At 38.6% G+C, this 24,779-nt stretch overlaps 5 protein-coding genes across 7 annotated transcripts; 2 read left to right on the forward strand and 3 right to left on the reverse strand.

The window, feature by feature from the left end:
- Nucleotides 1–708: 708 nt before the first annotated feature.
- LOC140783827 (uncharacterized) lies at nt 709–1,905 on the reverse strand. The gene is made up of 4 exons (XM_073130901.1): nt 1,708–1,905; nt 1,511–1,622; nt 1,363–1,435; nt 709–1,226 (listed from the first exon to the last, which is right to left on the reverse strand). Exons 1-4 carry the CDS (start codon nt 1,745–1,747, stop codon nt 960–962), a joined length of 492 nt encoding a protein of 163 aa, XP_072987002.1. The 5' UTR covers nt 1,748–1,905; the 3' UTR covers nt 709–959.
- Nucleotides 1,906–2,007: 102 nt separating this feature from the next.
- LOC140783824 (uncharacterized) lies at nt 2,008–5,049 on the forward strand. The gene is made up of 4 exons (XM_073130896.1): nt 2,008–2,157; nt 2,260–2,369; nt 2,827–2,904; nt 3,193–5,049. The coding sequence occupies exons 1-4, from the start codon at nt 2,121–2,123 to the stop codon at nt 4,903–4,905; spliced, it is 1,938 nt and encodes a 645-aa protein (XP_072986997.1). The 5' UTR covers nt 2,008–2,120; the 3' UTR covers nt 4,906–5,049.
- A 4,597-nt stretch (nt 5,050–9,646) lies between these two features.
- LOC140783825 (probable tocopherol O-methyltransferase, chloroplastic) lies at nt 9,647–13,962 on the forward strand. Of its 2 annotated transcripts, none has more exons than XM_073130897.1 (6): nt 9,647–10,031; nt 12,200–12,369; nt 12,524–12,628; nt 13,086–13,289; nt 13,424–13,526; nt 13,603–13,962. In XM_073130897.1, exons 1-6 carry the CDS (start codon nt 9,725–9,727, stop codon nt 13,704–13,706), a joined length of 993 nt encoding a protein of 330 aa, XP_072986998.1. In that variant the 5' UTR covers nt 9,647–9,724; the 3' UTR covers nt 13,707–13,962. The 2 variants fall into 2 exon arrangements, with proteins under 2 accessions (XP_072986998.1, XP_072986999.1); XM_073130898.1 differs by lacking the exon at nt 9,647–10,031 and adding an exon at nt 11,086–11,401.
- A 397-nt stretch (nt 13,963–14,359) lies between these two features.
- Nucleotides 14,360–17,554, reverse strand: LOC140783826 (uncharacterized). 2 transcript variants are annotated; one of them, XM_073130899.1, is made up of 4 exons: nt 17,212–17,554; nt 16,202–16,402; nt 15,971–16,075; nt 14,360–15,144 (listed from the first exon to the last, which is right to left on the reverse strand). In XM_073130899.1, exons 2-4 carry the CDS (start codon nt 16,386–16,388, stop codon nt 14,603–14,605), a joined length of 834 nt encoding a protein of 277 aa, XP_072987000.1. In that variant the 5' UTR covers nt 16,389–16,402; nt 17,212–17,554; the 3' UTR covers nt 14,360–14,602. The 2 variants fall into 2 exon arrangements, with proteins under 2 accessions (XP_072987000.1, XP_072987001.1); XM_073130900.1 differs by having other exon boundaries at nt 17,222–17,511.
- A 2,089-nt stretch (nt 17,555–19,643) lies between these two features.
- LOC140783831 (uncharacterized) lies at nt 19,644–24,733 on the reverse strand. The gene is made up of 7 exons (XM_073130907.1): nt 24,605–24,733; nt 24,033–24,148; nt 22,875–22,957; nt 21,215–21,301; nt 20,888–21,036; nt 20,566–20,697; nt 19,644–20,053 (listed from the first exon to the last, which is right to left on the reverse strand). Exons 2-7 carry the CDS (start codon nt 24,139–24,141, stop codon nt 19,864–19,866), a joined length of 750 nt encoding a protein of 249 aa, XP_072987008.1. The 5' UTR covers nt 24,142–24,148; nt 24,605–24,733; the 3' UTR covers nt 19,644–19,863.
- Between the last annotated feature and the right edge of the window lie 46 nt (nt 24,734–24,779).

A 24,779-nucleotide genomic window follows, 5' to 3' on the forward strand; every position in this document is an offset into this window, starting at 1 on the left:
GGGGAACAAGAGACAGAGTTGAAGTGAAAGTCCCATCCATCTATTATTTATTTCTTTAACGAGATCTAAAAAAAGAGACTAAGATAGAGGATAGAGGATAGAGGATAGAGAGTAGAGGATAGGGGATAGAGAGAGACAGGTCCATTCACGTGAGCGGAAGAGTTTGCCGCAGCTCCCGTGTGCTATCACGACTAGGATTGCCTGCAAATACCTATGTACCAAAACATATCATACAACTGGATGGGTTCGTGGTTGCTTTCGTTTGGTGGTTTCCCTACCTTTGGAAAGAAGAAAAATAAAATAAAGTTAACAGGTACATAAGCTGTACGATATTACTGCGGTAGTTTCTGCACACAATCTGATCCCCGTACTTGCGTCGCACTCTCCAACAATGTTGGCCCGTTATTTCACACAGGCTCGTATGTCTTACTATATTTCTGACACTTTACTTGCCTCCACAAAAATAATGGTATATAGATAGACTATGAGCTTAGCATGACACCATCGTGTTCCAGCCAATTTACAAAAAAATCAAATTTACAGTTTGAACTCGGATCACATGCTAACAATAACGACCATATCATGGTATAAATAAAGTAAAGCTTAACGATAAACTTAATTTGTTTTCAAATTAGTTTAGAGTATATGTATATATATATATATATATATATATATATATATATATATATGCGTGTGTACTTTTTATGATTTAAAAGAGGCAGGCATCCAGGCATGCATGCGATTTTTTAGTTTAATATTTAATTAATATCAACCCCATCACATTGGCTCAGTGGCCGGCCCAATCCCAGATTGGGAGCGGTCTGGGCCTAGCCGTAGCTTCACAATCCGGGTACGAAGTTCTCAATCTTTACAACTACAACGTAATTAATTAGAGCCGAGCATGAGAAAATAACTCACAGCGGAATAGACTGGAGTAGTGCAGGTTTTGTATTTACAGGTCAATCTACTCTCGCATCCTGGAGCAGGACAAGGCCAACAGAGTATAAGGAGAAGAGCAGAGGAGCAGGAACCTTCTCCACCGCGTTCCCAATCCGCGGCACTCGCCTCCCTGCCTTCTTCGTCATCACTGCCAGGGCAGGAGCTCCAAGAAACGCGAGAATAACTCTGTTCACGAGAACGATGCGCAGGTCTTTCCTCACCCATTCCATGATCAGTTGATAGAATTCTTCGCGGTTTATTGCATCCGTTCTTCTCAAGCGATATTTCTGTATTCATCATCGAACACCAAATTTATATATACTACAAGTGACAAATCGAAAACGAAATAAAGTGGTCGGAGAATATGCGTAATTGTCATGTGGATGAGCTGAGGAGCGTTGTTAATTCTTGTGGAAAACATACATTGACTGTGCCATTAACAGTTGCCATAGAAGGAGGTTCCTTGTGAGGAGAAAGGAATTGCTTGTTTATAGAACTGCCATCATAAAAATAGCAGAGAGCACATTAGTAGAAGCATTAAAAGCAATTGCTTTTAAAGAAGAGGCCTTACTTATAAACCATCAAGGTTGCAAGGTGAAGTTTGCTTAGTTCCATTAAATTTTTATCACGATCAGCGAAGTCATCGAAAACCTTGTCGCAAATTCTTCGCACATTCCACTTGCCTGCAAAACAGAGACACAAAAACATCAAAAGAATGAGAATTTCAGGAAAACAAAGGAAATAGCGAAAGGAAAGTTTTCTCCTCGCCTTGAGCTCGATCCCAGAGTCTTTGGAAGAATTGGGCCATTGGCAACGTCTGGATTTGCTATACCTACAGACTGAGGGGAGAGCTAATTAAGTTGCTTTTTTTTTTTTTTTTCTTGAAAAAAAGGTAAAGCGATGGGCATCGTGGTTCCTTGTCACGTTGGTAACTAACTCCTTTCCCTCTTCTTTCTTGGAATCCTCAGGGGCGACGGGCCAAGGGAAGAATAAAAACTTTTCTTGGGAGCTCTAGTGATGGGCCCGTGGGCCATTAATTTGACCTTTAGTCTATGACGATCAACCAAGTGTCCCGCGAAAGAAGCGTCGGTTAGTTTCTCTTTTTAACTGCTTCTCTCTCCAACTCAATTCATATATTTTTTTATCCGCTTATTATACTAGTAAGAGGAACGCATAAGCAGATGATGGAAGCTTCAACATTCTCCAAGCCCGATGACGGTGAGAACATTAAGCCCGTATAATTCTTTAAACCCAATGATGGTGGTGATGTTTTTTTTTTTTTTTTTCTTTTGAACATATATACTGTATTTTCTTTTGCAGAGGAATTGGAACTTGCAGACGTGTGGTCGGATCTACATGCTCTGAAGAAGTTGTACGGACTACTCCAGAAGAGCAACGCCAAGACTACCGACAGCGGAAGTGAAGATCCGGTAAGTCAACCTTTTTGAGTTCGAAATTTCCTTGTGACTTTCTCTAACTATATTTGATCCATTACTTTCTTTGGCTTCCTACAATAGTCATAGATCGACTAGTAGCACATGATAAGGAATCTTGCGGTCGAGATTTATGCGCATACAAAAGATTGACAAGAAAAACCTAACTAAACAATTAGCAGTGTCCTTCATTTTACCAAGAGAGCAGTTTCTAAATTCCAATGCTAGGAAAACAATTACATGGTCACGTTTTGAAGAGTCGGTTAGAGATTTGGGGTGTCATGACTCATGAGCAGGCAGTCTTTGGGACAATGCATGAAATGTCTGACCAAATACCAAATACTGCAGGCGTTGAATTAAAAGAAAATCAAATACTATAAAGTGTGTTGATTGATAATATCAAATGCCACAACTATTTTAACAGCGTGGTGTTATTTGTTTTCGTGATTTTTAGCTTGACGAGAAAGCAAAAGTTTTCTTGATGAAGTTGCTGGATGAGGCTACTCGGCGCACTCTGGAACGACAGGCTAAGGTACTCTTATGCATAAATTAGATAAAATTTACCTACTTTCTAGTGTTGTTATTAAACAGAGAAAAACAGAGGATAGGAACAGAACAACCACAGCTAAAAAGTTAAACGAGAACATAAGTGTATGTATACACTAGCTTTATCCCTCTCTATTCCCAACCTCATATTATTTGATGTTTTTCCCAGACGGATAGAATTATATCATTGTGTAATAGATAAATTCCTCTCAGATAGTGAGTGCTACGCTAAACTCGCTAGCCCTTAACGATAGGCCATGATGTCTTTTGCCAGATGGTATCGGGCACTCTATTATCTCCTCCGCCTGCGAAGAAAACCGAGCTAAGCTGCCATACTACTGTAAAAGAGATCAGAAGTCCGGATTATTCGCGAAAATGCCACCAACCGCAGAACGAGCCATCCACGACGACAGCTACTTCCGGCCAACCAAAGGAACAGCCTACGTTACCAGCAGGGGCAGAACTGAAAATAGACGGAAATCCTAACCCGTCGTCTTCCGAGAGAGTCGATCTAAAGCGGCTTAACTCGCCAAACTCAACCAGAAGCCGCCGAGACGAGAAGGCACAGATGTCACCAAAACATGGGTCAGCTCACCATCACCGTCCGGCTAGTATCAACCGGTCATCAAAAGGAACGGGGACCCACGCAGGAGAAATGCCTGGGTTGTCATCACGGGCAGAATCGAAGATAGACCCAAATCCGAAACCACCTTGCGAGAGAGTCGATATGAAGCGGTTCGAGTTGCGAAACTCTATCAGAAGGACACCAGAGCACGGGTTAACTCATCATTCCCGTCCGATTCATCGTGGTCTTGGTGGAGCTACTAATGGCCATGTAATCGATCAGGAGGGGATGAGGGTTCCACCAGATCTACGGCAAAGAGAGCAGCCACGTCGGAGTCCCACCAAGCATCGAATGGTAGCTGCTGGATACCACTCTGGTGAGACCGCTCACAAGCGAATTCGGGTTGAGGCCACAGATAGGCCGAATCGGGCTCCGGGGCAACCCAATTCGACGCAGGTAATGGGTGATGGGTCGTCAAAGTCAGTCCGAGTTTCTCGGGCCGAGCAAAAAGACGTTACGCACCAGCCACGCCGGATTGGGAGCCAGAAGGACGGTCGACCATTAAAGATTGGGTGCGTAGATCAGACGGCTCTAAGTCGCCAAATGGTTAATGAGCGAGTCGATCGGGGGAAGGAAATCGTTAGACTACCCAGTGGACGTAAGCTCGCTACACCAGCAGCAAAGCGGCCGAGTTATTCTAGAATTCCGAGTCACAAAAATCTCTTGAATAAGTTCAATACCACTCGGTCGGATTCGACGAGAGTTCGGATGACAAGTACGGCTTCATCCGACTCGTCACTGGGTCAGAGAACGAGTGTTAGAAGAAGGAGACTAAGAAATCGAGGGGGAGAGATCGTACTACAGCGTACGCCACCAAGTCGACCGATTGGAACTCGTCGGAAGAGCCCGCCCAAGCGAGTCGTACCTCCACTTCGCAAGCTGAGCGATCACCGAGAGGGACGGCTGAAGAAGCTCAAGAATAAGCTTGCGATCATCTTCCACCACCACCACTACCACTACCACCATCGCGGAGACATGGAAGGCGACAGTTCGACGGGAGATAATGGGTTCCACCAAGAGCACAGAGCACCGTGGAAGTACCTCCGGAGGATCCTCCGCCGTAAGGGCGAAGGGGAACACGGGAAGCTGGTGATCAGGAAGATCGAAGGAGAACGTGGGGCCGAGAGAGCGACAGCTCAGCACCAAAGGGGATACCTGCACGCACTTCTGGAGGCTGTCCTGCGGCACGTGTGGAGCACGAGGGGAAGGAAGACGGCTCGGTTGCGGAGCGCCAGAAGCCGAGATCAGGCGAAGAAGTTGCACTGGTGGCAGAGGTTGAGGAGGAGGGGTGGTATCAGATTGACCAATAGTAAGAAGCCACGTCTCAGGTTGGAGTTTAGCAGGACACATCGGCGAAACTAAGTGAGAGCACCAAATATGTACGTAGATAACTTAATTATACACTAATGCCCATTATGCCGCAATTTTCTTTTAGGGCTGACGTGGTAGCTGGTTGCATTACGTATGTATTTATTAGATTTTATTTATACTAATATAATTATTAAATTATGTTCTAAAATATAATTTTTATTTATGTAATATGTTTAGATTTTATATATACGGATATATTCATGATAAGTTATGAGATATTTAAAATAATTTTAAAATCAAAATATTTAAAATAATTTTAAAATTATCATCGAAATATTTAAACAGTATTATAATAATTAAAGTAGTAGAAAATAGGGAACGAAGAAGAAGAAGTATTTGTGGCCCAAGTCCCTTTACTACAAAATTAGTTCTTCGTGGCCCAAGTCCCATTACTACACCGAGACGAAGACCTGTAGTCTTCGTCGTTTAGTTAGATCACCCGTCGTGTTCAGAGCTAAACCAAGTTGCTAATAATATATGGCAGACACGCAAGCTCTTAAATTCGTGAGTAGACTTGTCATTATGATGCCCTTCTGCAGCACTAAACAATACCGTTTCCCGTTTACTTTTGCTTGACTGATGTGGAAAAGAAAAGAAAGAATGGATTTTTTATTTTTTAAAAAGAAGAAGAAGAAGAAGATTATGATCTCTATAAATCAAATGGAAAGAGTATGGAATGGAACCCAAGCACTACATACGTTCACTAGCTAATTAATTAAGAGCAAAATATGGAGTCCGAAGCCATTGAGATGGCGAGGAGGCCAGTTGAGCGTCCTGAAGAAAAGAAGAGATGAACAAAAGCAAGGAAGGGTGGGGAAGCCTGGATAGGGGCACTCTCCTTGTGGTGGTCACACTCATCACCGCCCTCACCTACCAAATCGGGATAAATCCACCCGGCGGCTTTTGGCAAGATAACTTGTTCGTCAAGGCCGGCGACCCTGTTCCTGACAATCCAGGATCCACTTACGTGATGAATCACTATGACCACAAAGCTGGAGATCCCATAATGCGTGATAAGCACCCGACGAGGTACGGCGTTCTCATGGTGGTTAACTGGATAGGGTTCTACAACTCGATGATTCTTACCATATGGCTGCTCATCGGAGTCCCAGTGACGTCGCGGCTAGTGAAAGTCTCCTTTCTCCTGTCCTACACTTTGTTGGTGCTCACTTACAATGTGTCGCAGGTGGGAAACTCCTTGACTGTCGACTTAATGATATGGCTCGGCTTGTTAGTTTTTGCTGCTGGTTCCATTTTCTTTGGTGGTCGCTGATGCAATTGCTTTATAATCAATTAATTAGCTGTGCTCCATTTAGTGTAAAACAACTGGAGGCATAGCTAGCTATGTATCGATGCTCTGATGTCCTTATGTGTACGTTTGTTGTGTGTCGTTCGTGTCTGCAATATTAGGCTTTCCTCACGATTGGGAAATCTTCGTTACATAGATTTGTGAGTGTGTTTGTGCATGTCTGTCTCTGCAGTTTATTGGCCAAAACGCTGACTACTTCCGCGTTGAAATGAACCAACATTTTATATTCAACTCCGGGTCTGCAGTAGGCTTACATATTTTATACAAGTAACAACGGATCACCGAAGCTTTTTTTTTTCCCCTCTTCTGATAATTGTCGATGGGTTGATAATTTATTAATATTTTCGAATTATACAATATAAATGCATACGAGGTTACAACTTACAAAAGGGAAATAAAGCTTAGATCCTTTATAAGCCCTACCATCCAGGTGCAAAACATGGGGTGACCAAAAAAAAAAGTACAGGTATCGGAAAATAAAATAATAAAGGTTCAATGTTTAATAAAAGTATAAAAAGTATTTATGCAAAGCTTAAAGATTTTAAAGGAGATAGATATAGATATTAATTACTCTTTACAGAGTAATACGTATGAATAATAGATTTTAGATGAGTAGAAAAAGTGAAATAGAAAAAAAAGAAAGATTTAGATTTAATTCTATGCCAGCATAGGTTTGTGAGAGCGAGTATGTCTGTCTGATGTGCACTTTGTAGAAACGCTGCCTTGTGGTTCAGCATTGAAATAACAAAGATTTAGATTTAATTCTGTATCGGCAGAAGGCTTTCATATTAGTATATTATTCAAGTAACAATGGATCGACGATTTTTTTTCAAGGGAATTATAGGCGGATAATTTATTAAGATTCAAATCATATAAGTTTGATACATATGAGATCCAAAATTTACTATCAAAGTAAGAAATTAGAGAATAAAATAAATTAATCGTAAGAAGTATACTACAAAATGAAGATAAGAAAGAGTACGAAAGTAATAACTAGTTAAAATTTCTAAATTAAAATTTTATTATAAAAATAATTAAAATTTCTTTGGTTTCTTCTAGCAAATTTCTTAGGTTTTGGATCAAAGCACCCTCCTTTGAAATTTAATTTAACTATCTCTAATAAATGTCCCCCCAAGATCAAAATCTTTCTCTACGATCGGATACATATCTTTAGCCAAATAAAACTATACTTTTCTTTTGTTTGTTTGTTTGAGAAGCAATCTTTCCGCAGGAGTTTTATCTCCGTCTATCGTCTCAGACCGTAATTGACAGTTTTATATTAGACATATATCTTTATGAAAAATCGGACTTATATATCCTAATAGTTCTTTCTAGGCAAATACTTTAGTACCCTTCTATAATTCCTAATCTTAATCCACGGTTATGACAGCCAGTTTTTCCGGTTTCAACTTTCAAGAACGTAGTTGAGAAGTTTTACTACTACATTAAAGGGCTAATTAGTAATGATTTACCGTTATCATTACTCTTTTATCTTTTTTGGTGTTTGAGGACAGAGAATCTTATAGAAATTTATATACCTGAAATATACCCTTTTGGCTAAATGGCTAAGGAATGGCGCGCCTAGATTTTTCCTTCCTGCCCCAAATTCTAGATTGAAATAGACAGAGCTCAGGATCCGGTGAGTAGAAATAGGGAACGAAGTAATTAGACTAGATGGATTCGGTATAATCTCTCTCCTATAGAAGGATCAATCTAGAAAGCGAGTAGCTTTGAATGCATTCAGACAGAAAAACTGACATAGATGTTATGGATCCCAATTTATTTTTTCTCTGGGAATACATCGATCTCCCAATAATGGAGCTCTTCTTTCTAGCTGAAGTCTCCTAATTGCTACATCAAGACAAAAGCAACGACTTGGAGTTTTCGTCCTCTACTTAGATCGTCTCCGTCCATCATTTTAGATTGTAATTGATAGTTTTATATTAGACACATACATTTACTAGTGAGATAATAACCCTTAATGCTATACTAGTAGTTTTGTGCAGCCTAATTTCCCTTAACAAACCTAGAAATAGACACAAACTTGTAATCGTCTTGCCAGTTTGCATAGATCGTCGATCTCCACCCATTGTTTCAGAATAGAGAAAACTTGATAAGAATGTATGGTAGCCAGCCAAGCTTCCAAGCAATAGGAGGAGTTGCTATTATCCTTGGAGTTCCTTCCCCAGACAGCGAATTGCCCCACTTGCAGGAGAAAAGGAATAAAGACTACTCTTCTCCGTTTCACACTTGCATATCTTTCAACAGCATTCAATTTACTTCTCAAGTATACTCAGTTTAACCACAGCTGGTCCTTATAAATCCAAGGAATTCCAAGCAGTAGCTAGTAGCTAGCAGCAGCACCAAATCACCAAATACGTTAACTAGTTAGGTAAATAATAGGAACAAAATATATATGGAGCATCCTCAAACCTTTGAGACGACGGCGGCGAGGCAAGTTGAGCGTCCTCAAGAAGAGATGAACCAAAGCAAGGAAGGGTGGGCAAGCCTGGATAGGGGCAATCTCATTGTGGTGGTCACACTCATCACCACCCTCACCTACCAAATCGGGATAAATCCACCAGGCGGCTTTTGGCAAGATGACGGAAGTGGTTCCAATCACCACTTAGCTGGGAATCCCGTCATGCGTGATAAGCACCCGACGAGGTACCGCGTTCTCATGGTGGTTAACTGGATAGGGTTCTACAACTCGATGATTCTTACCATATGGCTGCTCATCGGAGTCCCCGTGACGTCGCGGCTAGTGAAACTCTCCTTTCTCCTGTCCTACACTTTGCTGGTGTTCACTTACAATGTGTCGCAGGTGGGGAACTCCTTGACTGTCGACTTGCTAGTGTGGCTTTTATATGCAGGTTCTGTAGCCATTTCCCTTTTCTACGGCAATCGCTAATGTAATTGCTTTATAATTAATTATTTGCTCTCCATCTGCGTGAAATTAAACAAGTGCATGGGTGTAGCAATTTAATCAATGGACAGACGTCTCTCTCTCTCTCTCTATATATAATATATGTACGTTTGTTTGTGTGTCATTCGTGTCTGCAGTAGGCTATAATATCGTCGTGTCTGTATTAGGGTTTGCGGGTGCGTGAATGTCCGCAGTATGATGTGAAGCATTAAATAAATAAACAAAGATTTAGCTTTAGTTGTGTGTCTGGAAACGGCAGTTGGCTTACAACGACTATTCCATATTAGTCAAGTGACGTGAATGGGAGTGGCCCCTTATCTATATATATATATTTTATATATTTTTTCTTCTTTTTAGAAAAAAGATGCTATGATGGGCCTCACTCATAGGCCGTCGTTGATGACCCAATTGTCCTCCGATCTCATCCAGAGGGGAGAGGGTAACTTCGTAATAGTGTTGTGCTATTTGGGGGTAATAATTGGTATAATCTATAGAGTACCACCGCTGTCATTGGGCAGTGGGAGCCCCTCCTAGGCTAATATCAAGGAGTCGTCTATCTTAAACCGCCTTGTCCAATGAGCGCTCTCCTCCACGCGTTCCAGCTGCCGTCGTCCAAAAATCTCTTGGGGCAAGTGCCGCAGAGCACACGTTGCCGGCGAGGTCGAGTGATGGCAACAGCAGCATCAGCAGGGGCGGGGGATGATGGGCTTCGGAAGGGGATAGCGGAGTTCTACGACGAGTCGTCAGGGGTGTGGGAGAGAGTGTGGGGGGAGCACATGCACCACGGCTTCTACGACCCGCACGTGCAGGCCGCCATCGCCGACCACCGCTCCGCCCAAATCCGCATGATCGAGGAGGCCCTCGCCTTCGCCGCCGTACCCGGTAACCAAACCTACCTCTACTTATTTTTCTATACATAAACCCGCCCGCAGGGAGGAACGTTAATTTCATCTTCACCCGGCCGGCCCCAAAACAAGTTTAGTTTAGTTCGCTCCCTCTTCCAATTGATTTCCTATTCTATTTTGATCTATTCTCATTAATTAGCTAGCTCTCTAAGGTAATCTTACGCTACTCGTAGCTAGCTAATTAGAACAAAAAAAAACTAGTTGTTTGTTACATACTGATACGGTGGACTCCTGACGCCGCACTGATGAGAGTATTTGGATCTTCTTTCATTTAAAATTCCCAAGAGAAGGCACCAAGAGCAAGCAGATAGATAGATAGATAGATAGATAGATAGAGAGAGAGATGCCTTTCCTCTACCAAAGAATTTCATAGTTTTTTACTCCTCTCCGCCTGTAACACAAGAATTACCTTCTGATCAGCCATTTTGGGAAGAAGTTGTTGGGCTAATTAGATTTGTGGGCCTCCCAAACCCACGTCCACAAAAATTATTTTTATCGAATTTATTCATCTTTCAAAGTTAATATATATATATATAGACATGTTTGTTAGCTGTCACCTTATAATTCACTACTTTATTCTACTCATTAAAAAAATGAACTAATAAGACTTTTTTTTTTCCGATTATAAATATACAAAAAGATAGAGAAAATTATTTCTTAATTTATATTTATCTATAAAATAGAGACAAATTATAAATAAACTAGACCTGTTTATTATGTCACAATTAATATAATAAGCTAGAGAGAATATTAAATTTAGATTTGGATAAAATAAATATAAAATCAAATCTTCTTTTACTAATATTTTTTATGTGGTCTCGTGTTCAAAATAGTTCATTTTAGACAGCAAACTTGAGAGATAAATTATTCGTGTACTTGAGTATGGGAGGAGGCGTGGGTTGGACAAAAACTCTGAAATCTCCAGCTTGTACCTCGTGCATTGTTGTTGTTATATGCTCCTCCTAGCCGGAAATAATTTAATAAATATTCTGTAAAACATATCGATAGATTAGATATATATATATATATATATATATAAACATGAATAAGGCTCCCCAGTCCCCACCAATCCCACACTTAGAATAACCAAAGGAAAGGAAACGAAACGAATGGCGTAGGTGTGCGATATGGATGCGGCGGCGAAACAAAATGGGCGTGGGGCGGAGGAGCTCCGGAAGGGGATCGCGGAGTTGTACGATGAGTCGTCGGAGGCGTGGGAGCAGCTGTGGGGAGAGCACATGCACCACGGCTTCTATGATCCGGGTGTCGACGTGGCTCCCCTCTCCCATCACCGACAGGCTCAAGTCCGCATGATCGAAGAGACCCTCGCCTTCTCTGGCCTCTCAGGTCACCTTCTCTACCTCCTCTCTCTCTTTATAGGATTTTATTTATTACGGTGCAGGTTAAGAGTTTTTTTTTTTTTTTTTTTGACTTAGGTTACGAGCTTTTGAGTGTGAGTTTGAACTAATTTGTTCTTTTCTTCCCTTTTCTATGAAACGTATAAATGCTATAGTCCTTTCTTTTCTCGGATAAATATATATATATATATATATATATATATAAAGGGAGAGAGAGAGAGAGAGAAAGAGATGATCCACTAGTTAAAGGAGGCCATCTAATTTACAACCCCCCATTTGAAGATTGATTTGCGAATAAAGTAGGCTGCAGATATATTCTTCTTCCGTGAAGTCTGTGTATTTTTGTTGCATCCGTATCTATGTCGAGTTGCATGATGTCACAGGGTACTTTAGATTTATATCCGTCAACTGTCAGCTGTTAAAATGCGATCATTCATCATCAGCATTAATTGTATTAAAACAATTCTCGTCCCTTCTGTCGATTTGGATTACTCTACCTACTGCCTTCCTTGTACCTAGCTACACATCTCAATTATTCATGCTTGTGCTGTTGAAGCAGAATACTATTTTATGTAAGAAAACCATATCCATCTTAATCAAGATTTCTCTAATCAAATTCTATTAATGCAAAGGATTTTTTTTTTTTTTTTTTGTTGGGGGGGGGGTTGGTTTCTATAAAGACCAAATGATTCTGACGAATATAGTAATTTAATGATTTTATAGTTATGCCAAGTCATATGAATGTTTAAGATAGAATTCCTTTTCTTTATGAATTTTATGAATGCAGACGATCCAAAGAAGAAGCCCAAGAAAATAGTTGATGTGGGGTGTGGAATTGGCGGTAGCTCGAGATACCTGGCAAAGAAGTATGGAGCCCAATGCCAAGGCATCACCTTGAGCCCTGTCCAAGCTCAGAGGGCAGCATCTCTTGCTGCTGCCCAGGGACTAGCAGAGCAGGTATTTTTGCATCTAGCTTGTTTCTTATTCCTCTTCTGCCCAACTCCTTGTTACAGAGGCTTGTTATCTCTTGAAAACAAATTTGGGTCACTGTGGTTACAATATCTATAACTTGTTAAAGGTTACTGAGGATTCCACTTCACTGTGTAAGCAGGCCTCGTTTCAAGTAGCAGATGCTTTGGAGCAACCTTTCCCTGATGAGGAGTTTGACCTGGTTTGGTCAATGGAAAGTGGTGAGCACATGCCAGACAAGAGGAAGGTAGGTATCCTTTATTCATATCTTCGTGCCGACATTATGCCTTGTTTCACTTCAGAACTGCAAGATTAAATCATAGATTAAGGGATGGCGTGGTTTTCTTTATTTAGAAATGCATACGTATTAAGTCGATACATATTTTTTTTCTAAATATTGTATCTAGAGAAAGATGAGTTAGAGTTGAAGATGGAAATGAGAATAGAGAAGAGAAAGATGAGTCAAGTTGAAATGATTAGATACAGTCTTTTGACATCCATTTAATTCAAGTGGATGTCAAAAAATTATATTGGAGCCTTATTAGTTTTTCAATATACTATTTTTCAGATACATTAAACAAGCTCTCAATCGAACAAACAAACAGCTCCTATGTGTTTCATTATCTTAAGTAATTATTAAAATATTCTTTCATTTTAATGGGATAACCTAACTCCCACTAAGAAGTGTGCTGATTCTTTTTCAGTTTGTAAGTGAATTGGCCCGTGTTGCCGCACCTGGAGCCACTATCATCATTGTTACATGGTGCCACAGAGATCTATCACCCTCTGAAGACTCGCTAAAACCTGACGAGCTGAAACTGTTGAACAAGATTTGCAATGCATATTATCTGCCAGCTTGGTGCTCAGCTGCTGATTATGTCAACATAGCTAAATCTCTTTCGCTGCAGGTATATACTTATTACAAATGTAACTATAAGAATAGGCAACTGAATTGAAAAGGATTGAATTTTGAATAGAGCTAAGCGTACATGATGAAGTAATACTTAGTTTCTGATGCTCATGGTTCTTCCTATGTGATTAGGATATCAGAACAACAGATTGGTCTGAGAATGTGGCACCATTTTGGCCTGCTGTTATACGATCAGCTTTGACATGGACGGGCTTCACATCTCTGTTACGAAGTGGTAAAAGTTCCTCCCTGTAAGGGGGTGTTTTCAGTACTTTGCTGGTTGCTGCGTTTAATTTCTTTTGGCTTGTCAGGATGGAAGACCATAAAAGGTGCACTGGTGATGCCTCTGATGATTGAAGGCTTCAAGAAGGATCTGATCAAGTTCGCCGTCATTACATGTCGCAAGCCGGAATAAGCCCAAGAGCATTCACCTTAGGAAGGCAGTGCAGTCTTCAGCTCAACACTTGCAGTAGTATGAACGAAACAAAACTGGTGGATGCTTCTTCGATAATGGGCTTATACGAGAAGCATCATTAATTAACTAAGTGAGAAAAAAAAAATCACTTATGTTGAATAAATTACTCTGTTGAGCTCATCACCATGGAACTCAGAAGGCTCTCCTTGTTCAACATTATACTTTTGTTCCACCTTTTTCAAATTTGTTCTCATAATTTTGGCTTCATATTCATTTCCTTCCAAAAAAAAAAAAAAATTGTCTTCATCTGCCAATACTATTGGTAAAGTTTCATGTTTTAACTCTGTTGTAAGCCAAAGGCTTGAGGAAAAAAGAGCAGTTGCAGCGAAAAATCAAATAAGAATAGGTAAAGGAACAAATAAAAGTTGGCTGTCAATCGAGAACAGAAACTAAAAGAAAGGTTTGTGGAGTCGGTCCGTTTGGCTAATTATGCAGAAGCATTATTGATTATCTTTGACTTGACCTTATATAGTGTCAGCCAGCCACATGCTTGATGTGAAGTCAAATGAGGCTAATTATTCAACCACAGGCGGATTCCTTCACTGCAACACAACTCAAACCTCCCATAAAAGAAACAAGAGACCAAACAAAACTTTAGCAAAAATCTCGGAATGGAGTCAAATTTTCAGGAGAACAAATTACAGTGTCATCAGAGTCTACTACAATATTAGGCACCTGAGAAGGATGTCTCAGCTGCAAGGATCATAATTCTACCTTCTCCTCCTCATATTTCTGAAGCAAAAGTTGCATTCCTTCAATCACATGTAATGCTCCTACATCACTTTCTATCATCACAAAAGAGCACCTCTACGTCAGTGGCGTTATCAGTACAGGTATTAATTCATGTAATCGTACAGGTATCCATTTGCATGCCCATTGGTAGTCACCAATCGCCAGCTTTGGCTGCTTCCAGTCTTCTGTGGAGAACCTGCCTCTGCAACACAATGATCAGCAATGACCTTCCTTAACAGCTGGACCTGTCTTTCAGAGTCGAATAAGTCCCTGTTTGCGGAATCAAGCTGAGTCTGCAGATCAGCTGAGTGGGTCATTTGGATGCTCAGAGAACTCCGCAAATCTGTAATCTGAGCCTGCATCTCCGCTATCATCTCGTCCCGTCTTCGCAGCTGCTGCCTCAGCTTCTGTATAACTTCTCGCTTGGTGTAGATATCTGACCCAGATTCTGAGACACAAGGGGAGTCTGAACTGTTTGACTGATAAAATGGCTTCTGAGGCAGCTCGAGGAGATCAGGTGAAGAAGACCACATTACAGTGCTGTCATTATTTGATTCATATGTAGCTATCTTTACTAGTGGAAGGGACACATCTGCTTCTTTGGGCGTCGGGTTGGTATGTGCCAGCTTCAGATCCAATGCAACATCTAATTCACCATAATAGGACAATAGCCTTAAGTAACAGCAGGAAATCCATATTAAGGGAAGCTTCCATTCTATGTGCTGTTTTCTTTCTTCTTTTGGCCAAGTATTGAATTTAGTTAGATGTAAAGTGATCAGCTTATGACAGATGCCATAAAAGATGATCCACTAAGGTAGGATCCCATCCTTTGTCTTCTCCAGAGTCTGACAAACACCTCCCCATAATAAGCCTAACGATGCTGATGTCTAATCTCATCTTCATGTGGTTCTGATGCCTCCACCTACTAACAGGACTCCGAGACTTAAATTCTGACTATCAATGGCCTAAACAGGTTACCTATGCTACAACTTCAGATGGACACATACAAGTGCCCTGCTTATATACATAGTAAATAACAGTTGCAATCTCCAGTTTCCAACCTCTCCACTAAAAGATTATCCTTTCTCACGAAGCTCTGCTCAAATCTTCAATAATTCTTTAGATATATTAAGTTGCATAATTCATAAGCAAACTCTCTGTGGCATCTTTTATGCACTATTTCAAGCACGAGATGAAAATTGCACCAAATTATACTGTCGTAGCTTTGCTATTCTAAAGGTTGAGGAAGATGACAAAGGATGTTATGATACAGAGTCAGTACAAGGATGACTAGTGTATCAATGCTCGACTACTATTTCAGCGAATTATACTGACCAACAAATCACTTTTTAATTATGAACATTATCTAAGCAATTTTTGCACATAAAAGATCAAGATTGTAGATCTTCTTTTCTTTTGCCAAAGCTATTAAAGAAAGTCATAACAGTACCAAAGAAAGTAAGAAACTACACCTGAGCTGCAGTCATAACATCCATCTTCTTCTGGAATGTAGCAATATAAATTTGATTGTAGTTGACATGTGCCTGATCTCCTTCTAGCTGCTGTTTTTCCTCTCTCTGCATGGGCATACAAAAAGGAGTTGAAAGTTGAAACTTAAAACAATGCTGATCTGCTGGTTGATAATAATCAGAGAAAAATTGAGCTCCTGTTATAACAGATCAATATAAAACTATTGACAAGACCTTTGATAGCCTTATTAGCGATATCTGATTGTTTAGCTTCAAAGACCTGCTTCAGCTTGCATGCGAGCCTGATTGACAATGTGCTCAGCAAGGCACCACCTGCAATAAACACCCAATTTGGTCCCTCCCTTTGAATATGCTTCAGCTGGTGAGCTCTCTGCATACTCCCATTTGTCTTTTCTTTCATCTTAAGGGCAGATTCTGTTGGACATCAAGTATATTGCAAATCAATTCAGATTTCCATTCGGACCACACGAGCTAGGAAATAGGTTTACTTGGGAGAAAGATCTAAATAATTACGAATATAAGGACTTAAATAGCAACTAAAGCATTGCTCCTAACATAGTGTGGATGCTCCTTGTGCATACATATTGTAAATAACAAAGAGAGACAGTTATGTTAAATTTCACCGGTGATTTTCAAGGTCTTGTTTGTTTTGAGTTTAGAGACCCTCCTGAACTAATTCAAAAACTCCTAAACTGATTCAGTAATCAAACATCTTTCTTTTTTCATATCTAATTAAATTTACTCTAAAAAAAATCAAGACTGAAAAAATGAGACTAACTAATCGAGTTGAAGGCTTAGCCTCGAACCAAATAAAGCCCAAGAGACTATAAAAGAAATAGTTCTCTCCAGAACTATAATGTAACACCAATTTCCTCTAACTGCAGTCTTAAAACCACTCGCTATTAATAAAATGTACCAAATAGCCATCAAATGCACTTTTTTATTATTTACTTTACTAATAGCTCTAATTGAACCCTAATAAACCACTCCGGACACTCGTTTCTTTCCGGTCATGTCTATTTGGTGGTAAAACCCTAACTAACAAACACTTGAGTATAAATAAACAATAAATTGAAAAAAAAAAATACAGTCCAATTCATGTATCCATATTAAACAAAATTATTGCAGAAAAGAAAAAACTATCAGTTAACTGATATAAAAAAATAAGACCACAAAAAGAACAGTTAATCGATGGATAAAAAGAAAAGGAAAAACGGATTAACCTCAATCAACCTGCATCAAGAAATGGGATTTTGATCACCGAAAGTTTCTCAGTTACTCTATTTCCTTCTCTGCTCCCCTCTACTCGATCTCTTCTCGACTACTACTTCTACGCTCCGCTTGCATTCCTTTAGCCAATCTTCCACTTTACCCTTTACTACTTTATTCCAACTAATTTTTTCCCTTTCTTTTAAATTTGGATTTTCCCAAGGTTTTGGGGCTACTAGTAACAAAGAAAGGGAGATGCCGGAGGAGGAACCCTTTCAACTCTTTTGCCGTTCGATTTGGCGGCCTTTTAGTGCGAAGAGGCAGGAGGAGGGTTCCATGTTCCAACTCGACAAAGCCGATGCACCACAGCACCGACACGTGTACTTCTTCGCCGCGCTGTCCTCGTGACTCATCGTAACCTCCAAGTCCTAAGCCCTTTGGGCGACCGGCTTTTCCCGGTTTTCCCTCTGGAGGAAGAACCGAGGTAATGGGATATAAATATTGGATTTGAAGTCCGCGTCTCTTTTTTTTTTTTTAAATTTTTAAATAAATATTATTATCCCATTATGGCTTTGCACGTCGAATCTCAGATTCAAGTTGGATTTGAACCAAGATTTAGATAAAAATAACTAAAATTTATTTTTTTAATGGAGTATTAATACGAGTAATAAGCACAAAATAGAAGAGAAAAAGACAATTATGTATTAGCAGAATACGTATATAGGATCCTGTTATGTAATAGGATTTGAATAAAATTCTCGACCTCACACAGCTTCATGCTTCAGACAGGAAATACCAACGCTGTATTATATGGGTATAACATCCTATACAAAGTATAAAAGGATGTAGAATAACTGCACAAGTATACTCGAAAATTTATCAGCTCCTAAAGGATGAAAGACTTGCTATGCCATCCATCTATTCCCTGCATGTCTCACAGATTATCGATGCTCATGCTTTAAAAATCCTATGCGTGTCACTTGAGATTCTGCTGTGGACTTATATCTATAGGACTTTCTACGTTTAAGCTACCAGAAAGCTACCAAAGCAGATGAGCAATAACTAACCTGCTAGGCCAAACCAAAGAAAAAAATCCACATTACCTTGCATGATCATTCTCGGAGAGCAGACCACTGGATCTATGCATGATTTTAAAATTCTTCTTGAAACTCTATGATTAAGTGAAATAAGGATGCAATAGTCGCAACTATTCTAATTTTTATTTAGTTTGTGTATTTGATATGATATAAAATTAATATTAAAATATTAAATAATAATAAAATTGTATTAAAAATTAGTTATATTTTAACTAAATGACGAACACACCCTCGACTATATGTTAAATAGTATTTTTCTAAAATAATATTATTTTTTAGAATAAAATATATTTTACCTCTCCTATACTTGCCCAAAATCACTTACTCCCTATACTTCAAAAATTTTCAAATTAGTCCATGTACTTACGACTAAAATAAAATAATCAATTTTTCTATCAAAATTAATAAAACATGCCTAAATAACAAAAATACCCTCGTCATATTTATTAGGCAAAATAGACCGGTTCCTTATTTGATTTTTTAGCCCATATTTGTCTTGTTTTTAAATGTGATATAACTATTAAACTCATAAAACCCTAAGTTTAATAAAATTTACTATATAGTTAACAAAATCTAAAAAGTAAAAAAAATAAAACATCTAGGTATTTTTTGAAGAGAAAAAAAAACCTATATAAAAGGAGGACATTTTGTTCTACAAAAAAAAAAAAAAAAAAACTAGAGACAATTCGGCCCGCCATATAATTTTTAAAAAATTTTGGGCTCACTCCATTAGTTTGGATAGAAAAACTAACGGCACACTTTAGTTGTAAGTACATGATTGGTTCGAGACTTTTTAAAATACAAAAAGGTAAAATAATTTTGAACATAAGTACAAGAGATAAAATATATTTAGTCCTATTTTTTTATTACAACTATAGAGTTAAAGTACTTTATATACCGGCATTATAACAAAATAACCATTCCTTGCGAATAACACGAGATTATAAGTCTGCATTGCGGAAAAATAACTATGCACTCTACATAAAATAATCATACACTAGAGGATATAAAGAGAAACTATAAAATTATACAAGATTATAAATCTGCACTTTATGTAAAATAACGGTGCACTAAAGAATATAAATAGACACTACAAGATAATGCAGAGTTATAAGCTTATAAATGAGACCAACTAATTAAGTTCGGAGCATAGCCTCAAGCCAAACAAGGTACAAGTGAACATGAGCTTAGAGTTCTCCACATTTATTGCCCACAAGTACACATCATATATATATATATATATAAACCAGGTGTTATACATAAGAGTACATTAGTATTAGAAAATTCACCAAAAGCAGAGATAAAAATGATTGACTTGTTTGGTCGTTAAGTAAAGCAAAGCAGAGACATTTTAGGGAAATAGGTATGGATCTTCTTTAGTAGAGCACTTCACTGTATAGCTTGTTTGGTTTCATCACATGCAGCTCAAGAATCAGAGCCGACGCAGGAAAAGAATGCAAAGCATTTAATGCAAAAAAATAAAAAAGATGAAGCCTGACAAAAAAAATACCGCACAAGCATATTAACAGAAAAGAGCGCTGTTGCAATTCCTTCAAAAGAAGCCAAACCTCAAGGCTTCACATTCTCCCTTATAAACTGTTCGACCTGTGATACATCACCGGTCAAAGCAGATGCTTCTGCCACTGTTACATTGTTCTGGCACTGAGTGAATCTGAATGGTTCTCCTGGTACACCGAGCATAAGATCAGTGCTAATGTCAGCAGTAGTAATCACATCCCTTGATGCCCGAAGCTTATCTCTGCCATAAACAACATAAAATCTTAAGAGTATTACTAACCCTTATAACTGTCTACATTTGTTTCCAGATCTCACATGGAGTGATTTATTTAATTATGAGATGTCGATTTAGATAGTCATTGAACACTGTTTCAGAGGGTAATAGCAGATGAAGCTGGGCAAGTTCATTGTAACTAGCCTATCAAATGAATAAGAAAGATCTGAAGTCCAATTGTTACTCTATGTGGTTCCCTAAAAGCATAACCATGATGTTAAAGGGGAATATCTATAGGGTTCCAACGTTATGTAGATCTCCTAGATATCATGGATATCATGCCTTTCCAGAGTTCCCAGAAGACATCCTCAAATTGAACAAAAGCAAAAGCTCCGAAATTTACACATGTAGGATTTTCTTATCTTATGGCTGCAAAACAGGGATTTTCTAAATCTATATTGTGTTTTTTGAAAGATGCCCTTCATAGTCAAATGAATGACATGCTCATCTACAGTAGATAAGAGAAACTAGAATCATACATTTCTTTCTCCAACTGTCTCCTGATGAATTCCTTTGAGTGAGCAGTCACTTTATCCACCTTGTTGCACAATAAGAGAACAGGACTTCTCTTCTTCACTATGCTTGTGTTGGTTAGTATATCATACAAGTACCTACCACACAAGAAAAAACATTATGCAAACCAATTACTATTGTCATCTTAGATGAGCACAGAATTAAGCACATCAATCAGTAATTTAAGATTTAAGCTCCCATCTAGTTAACCTTATCACTGTCAAAATCATCCATCAGTAGGACTACAAAATTTTGTATGCAAAATCAGAAAGCAGGTCGATGAATTACTCTGCAACAGCTTGATAGTTGAAGAGGAAATCTTGAGCATCCACAACAAATATGATTCCAGCTGCTTGAGGCAAGAACTCATCGAGTTTGGTTTTGAGCCTTGAATGCCCGGGAACATCCACCAAATGTACAGATTTTGATTTTCCCTTCTGTGAAAACCATGGTAGATTGGTAATCAGCACAGGCACAACAAAACATATGCTACCTTCATTAATCATGATGAATGAATAAATCTCTTTGTATTACCTCTAGAACAATAAGGCAGTACAAGTACTACAAATTCATTTCTTTTCTGCATCTAGATTATAATGAATCAGATATTGCTACCTTTCCTAATTCGGAATGGAGCACAAAAGTATCATCATTTGTTTCCAGGGAAGTTACAGCACCTTGATGCGTAGAGCCATCACGAAGCTAGTAGATGCACATGCACAAAAAAAAAAGCATAGAAGTTAGTGATCTAATTGAGAAAACTATTAAATAATGATTTGAATATAATAAAATAGAAAATATATAAAAAAGAGGATATGAGAACTGGCGCGTCTCTCCGAGGAAGTAGGAACACCTCAAAAATAGAGTGCTGAAGATATCTCTTTATGCACACTCTCCAGTGTCCCCAAGTGTTGGTTGATTACTTGTGCAAGATAACATCACTCATCCTAGATATGCACATGATAATTCTCACATATTTGGGAAGGCCCAATTTTGCTAGCTAGTGAAAATAGAAAAAGAGTCTATACAAATCATAAGTTGCAAATTTTATCAAGGAACCAAAGTTTTGTTTGGTTTGAGGTTAAGCCCCGAACTCGATTAGTTAGTCTCATTTCTTAGTATTAATTTTTTGAAAAGTAAACTTAAATAGATTTTAAAAAAATAAAAAGATATTTCGTTACTAAACCAGTTTAGGAATTCTTGAACCAATTCAGGGAGGTACCTAAACTCAAAGCAAACAAAGCCCAAAATATGCTATTGAAAGTTGAAACGAAAAGGTCCTGAACATACATAAGAGTTTCGTTCTATTAAACCAGCATTGTTGTAGGTCCTTATTGATGTCTATCGTTCCATAGCATAGTTTATATACTATTGACCACAATGCTATGCATCTAAATATTGCATTGCCCATTATTTGAAGTCGAGAAGTGCCACTGATTAATGGTCAAAATTGCAGTAGAACTATACTGCATGCTCTTAGATGACGATGTTCAAATATAACATAAATTGAGGATCAGAAGACATGCAAAAGCACATATTTGAGATCAAGAATAAACATTACTCTACTAGACTTGTTACCTTCGGGCCTTGGAGAAGCAACTCAACTCCAATCAAACTTAGAATCAAATCTAAACAGATATTCTCCAAGCTATCCCTTGTCATTTACTTATAAGTCATTCAAGTATCTCCATCATCATTACTTTGCTCTAATATTTGAGTTCATTTAGCATTAAAATTTTGATCTAATAAAATTATTAAATTCAATATTGTTGATGTATTAAACTTGAGCCTTGTCGTAATATGCTCTCATTCATCTAGTGTTTTACTTTGATGGGCTGATTTAAGCAACGATGGTCGTGCCACAGGAGAAAAAAAAGAGATACTCACCTTTGTCCTCGTCGACCGCCGACCGCCGCTCGCCGATCGTCATTGCCCGAGCGCGTCGGGTGCCCTAGCTCAAGGAAGAAGATGAGATCGAGAGAGATATATATCTCGATTTCTCTCTCTCTCTCTCGATCTCATCTTCTACCTCGGGCTAGGGCACCCGACACGCTCAGGCGACAACGATCGATGACGGCGACGGCGACGGTGATTGGCAACGGGTAGCTCGACGGCTAGCGGCGAAACTATTAGGAGGGGTGCCGTGCGGCACCCCTCGTGCCATGTGCCGGTACGCCGCCGACACGGCCATCCATGGATTTAAGTATCAAACATATTACTAATAGCCATAAAAGAAAAGTTTCTCACAGATACTTTGGATGAGATAAATGGCTACCTGGTAGAAAAGAACAGTTTTTCCACTGCCACTTAGTCCAGCAAGCACAATAGTGTTAGACTTGGAGGTCTTCAAAAAAGAGACTAATATTAAAAAGGAAAAAAAGATTAGTAATTGTATGTTGGATTCAGTATTGCTGAACAAACTGCATTTAATTTGGGCAAAAGATTCACTGACATCTCATCCAGCAGGATACTTACTTTCCTCTTCTTTCTTGCAGAATCCATTCACAAATTATATTAAGAAAGCATGCTTTGCAAATTATTATTTTTTGCTGGTCTTTTATAATCTCTTAATTCTTAAACATCCTTCTTTCCAGTATAAAAATTTCCATCCGTCATGAGTGCCAAAAGGGCATGATCCTAGAAACTAATATGTCACTGAATGCAACATAAACACCTGTATCACTATTAATTGGGTAGGTGAGATGGATCAATTTTCTCCATTTATTTCATCTTGGGCCATCAAACTATTGCATTTCATTTCTTCTTTTCTCTTCTAAATTTTGGGGTCAATACGACTCACAAATTGTGCATTAACAAATCATCAGAAAATGATAAGTTGACTTGTAGGTCAAACAATAATGTGCAAGACCAAAATCACAATGATGTGCATCTAAATATTGCTTTTAAGTTTTAAGTTTACTAAATTTAATAGGAGATATTCCGAAATAAGTTGCTGAGCAGGAAATTAACCTTAACCTATGGAGAGTTGGAGAAAGAGATTATTTTGAACATGGAGGGGGTTTATAGGGAAATGGGAAACTTGATCACACATAACAGATGAATTCAAATAACTGTAATTGATGAATCCAAACTTGAACATAACAATTGATGAATTCAAATAACTGTAAATTCTGATGACCAGTAGCTATATCTAACAAGTAAATTACATGCTTCTTCACTTAATTGCAAATTTACAAGAGTTGTATCAAATTTCCTTCTATTCCCTGTTTTATCTATTCACAGAGTGAACAGACCTGCTAATCTTAGGCTCACATTACAGCTATCCTCCTTAACCCAACTCCTAACACAATTTCTACTGCAAAAGCCTTCTCAATGGTTCTATGTCATATTTATAGCCTTTTAGCCCAAAAAGGGCAACTAAAAAGTTCCATAAACTTAATATACATATATGACTTTCTTAGAAAAAACTTACAGAGAACAAAGAAAGCAACTGTTAGAGTCAAAACAGCAACAGCAATATATATCTGCTCAATTGGTTGTTGACGAACCCACTGCTCAAGCTGATTTGTCCATTGTTCCATATTTGTACTGTAATTGATGCAGAAATGTCATACAAAAGGGTGCGGTGCAGGCAAGTCAGAATACAAAGATAAAAATAAATTGCATAAAGCTAGAGATAAGGATCTATATGCAATGATGGCATGCCCCTAGAGAAGTGGTATCATGATAACGAGGATTAATCCGAAAATTATAGAATTTCAAAACTCAATTAACATTAGGTCTGGATGAAGTGCGCCAAGCGAGTTATGGAGAACTGTTGGAAAATTTTAGTCAACATTATCAGCTAGATTATGTCATAAAATTAAGAAAAAGTCGCAAAAGAGCTTACGAATGGAGAAAAGTCATCATAATATTCTAGGTTCATAATCACAGTATTAAGAGGGCGGAATTAAGATACAGAGAAATGATGTCAATCAACAAGATCTAATGTCAAGAACGATGAAAATGGAGATAACATGTATAAGAGGAGTAGAGGATTCACACCTGTGGGTACCGATGGTTTAGCTCGGCAATGGAAATTTGGGGAAAGGAAGAAGAAAGTACTAAGTAGCGTTCGAGAAGCATCGTTATTGGTCGTAGTGGAATTAGCGAATTCGGGTCAGACTTTTCCTGATCCGAAGATATTGAAGCAGATTCAAATAATCCGAATAAACTTATC

Source organism: Typha latifolia, chromosome 3, assembly GCF_019914945.1.
Source record: "Typha latifolia isolate L0001 chromosome 3, TyphaL0001v2, whole genome shotgun sequence".
Taxonomy (NCBI): domain Eukaryota; kingdom Viridiplantae; phylum Streptophyta; class Magnoliopsida; order Poales; family Typhaceae; genus Typha; species Typha latifolia.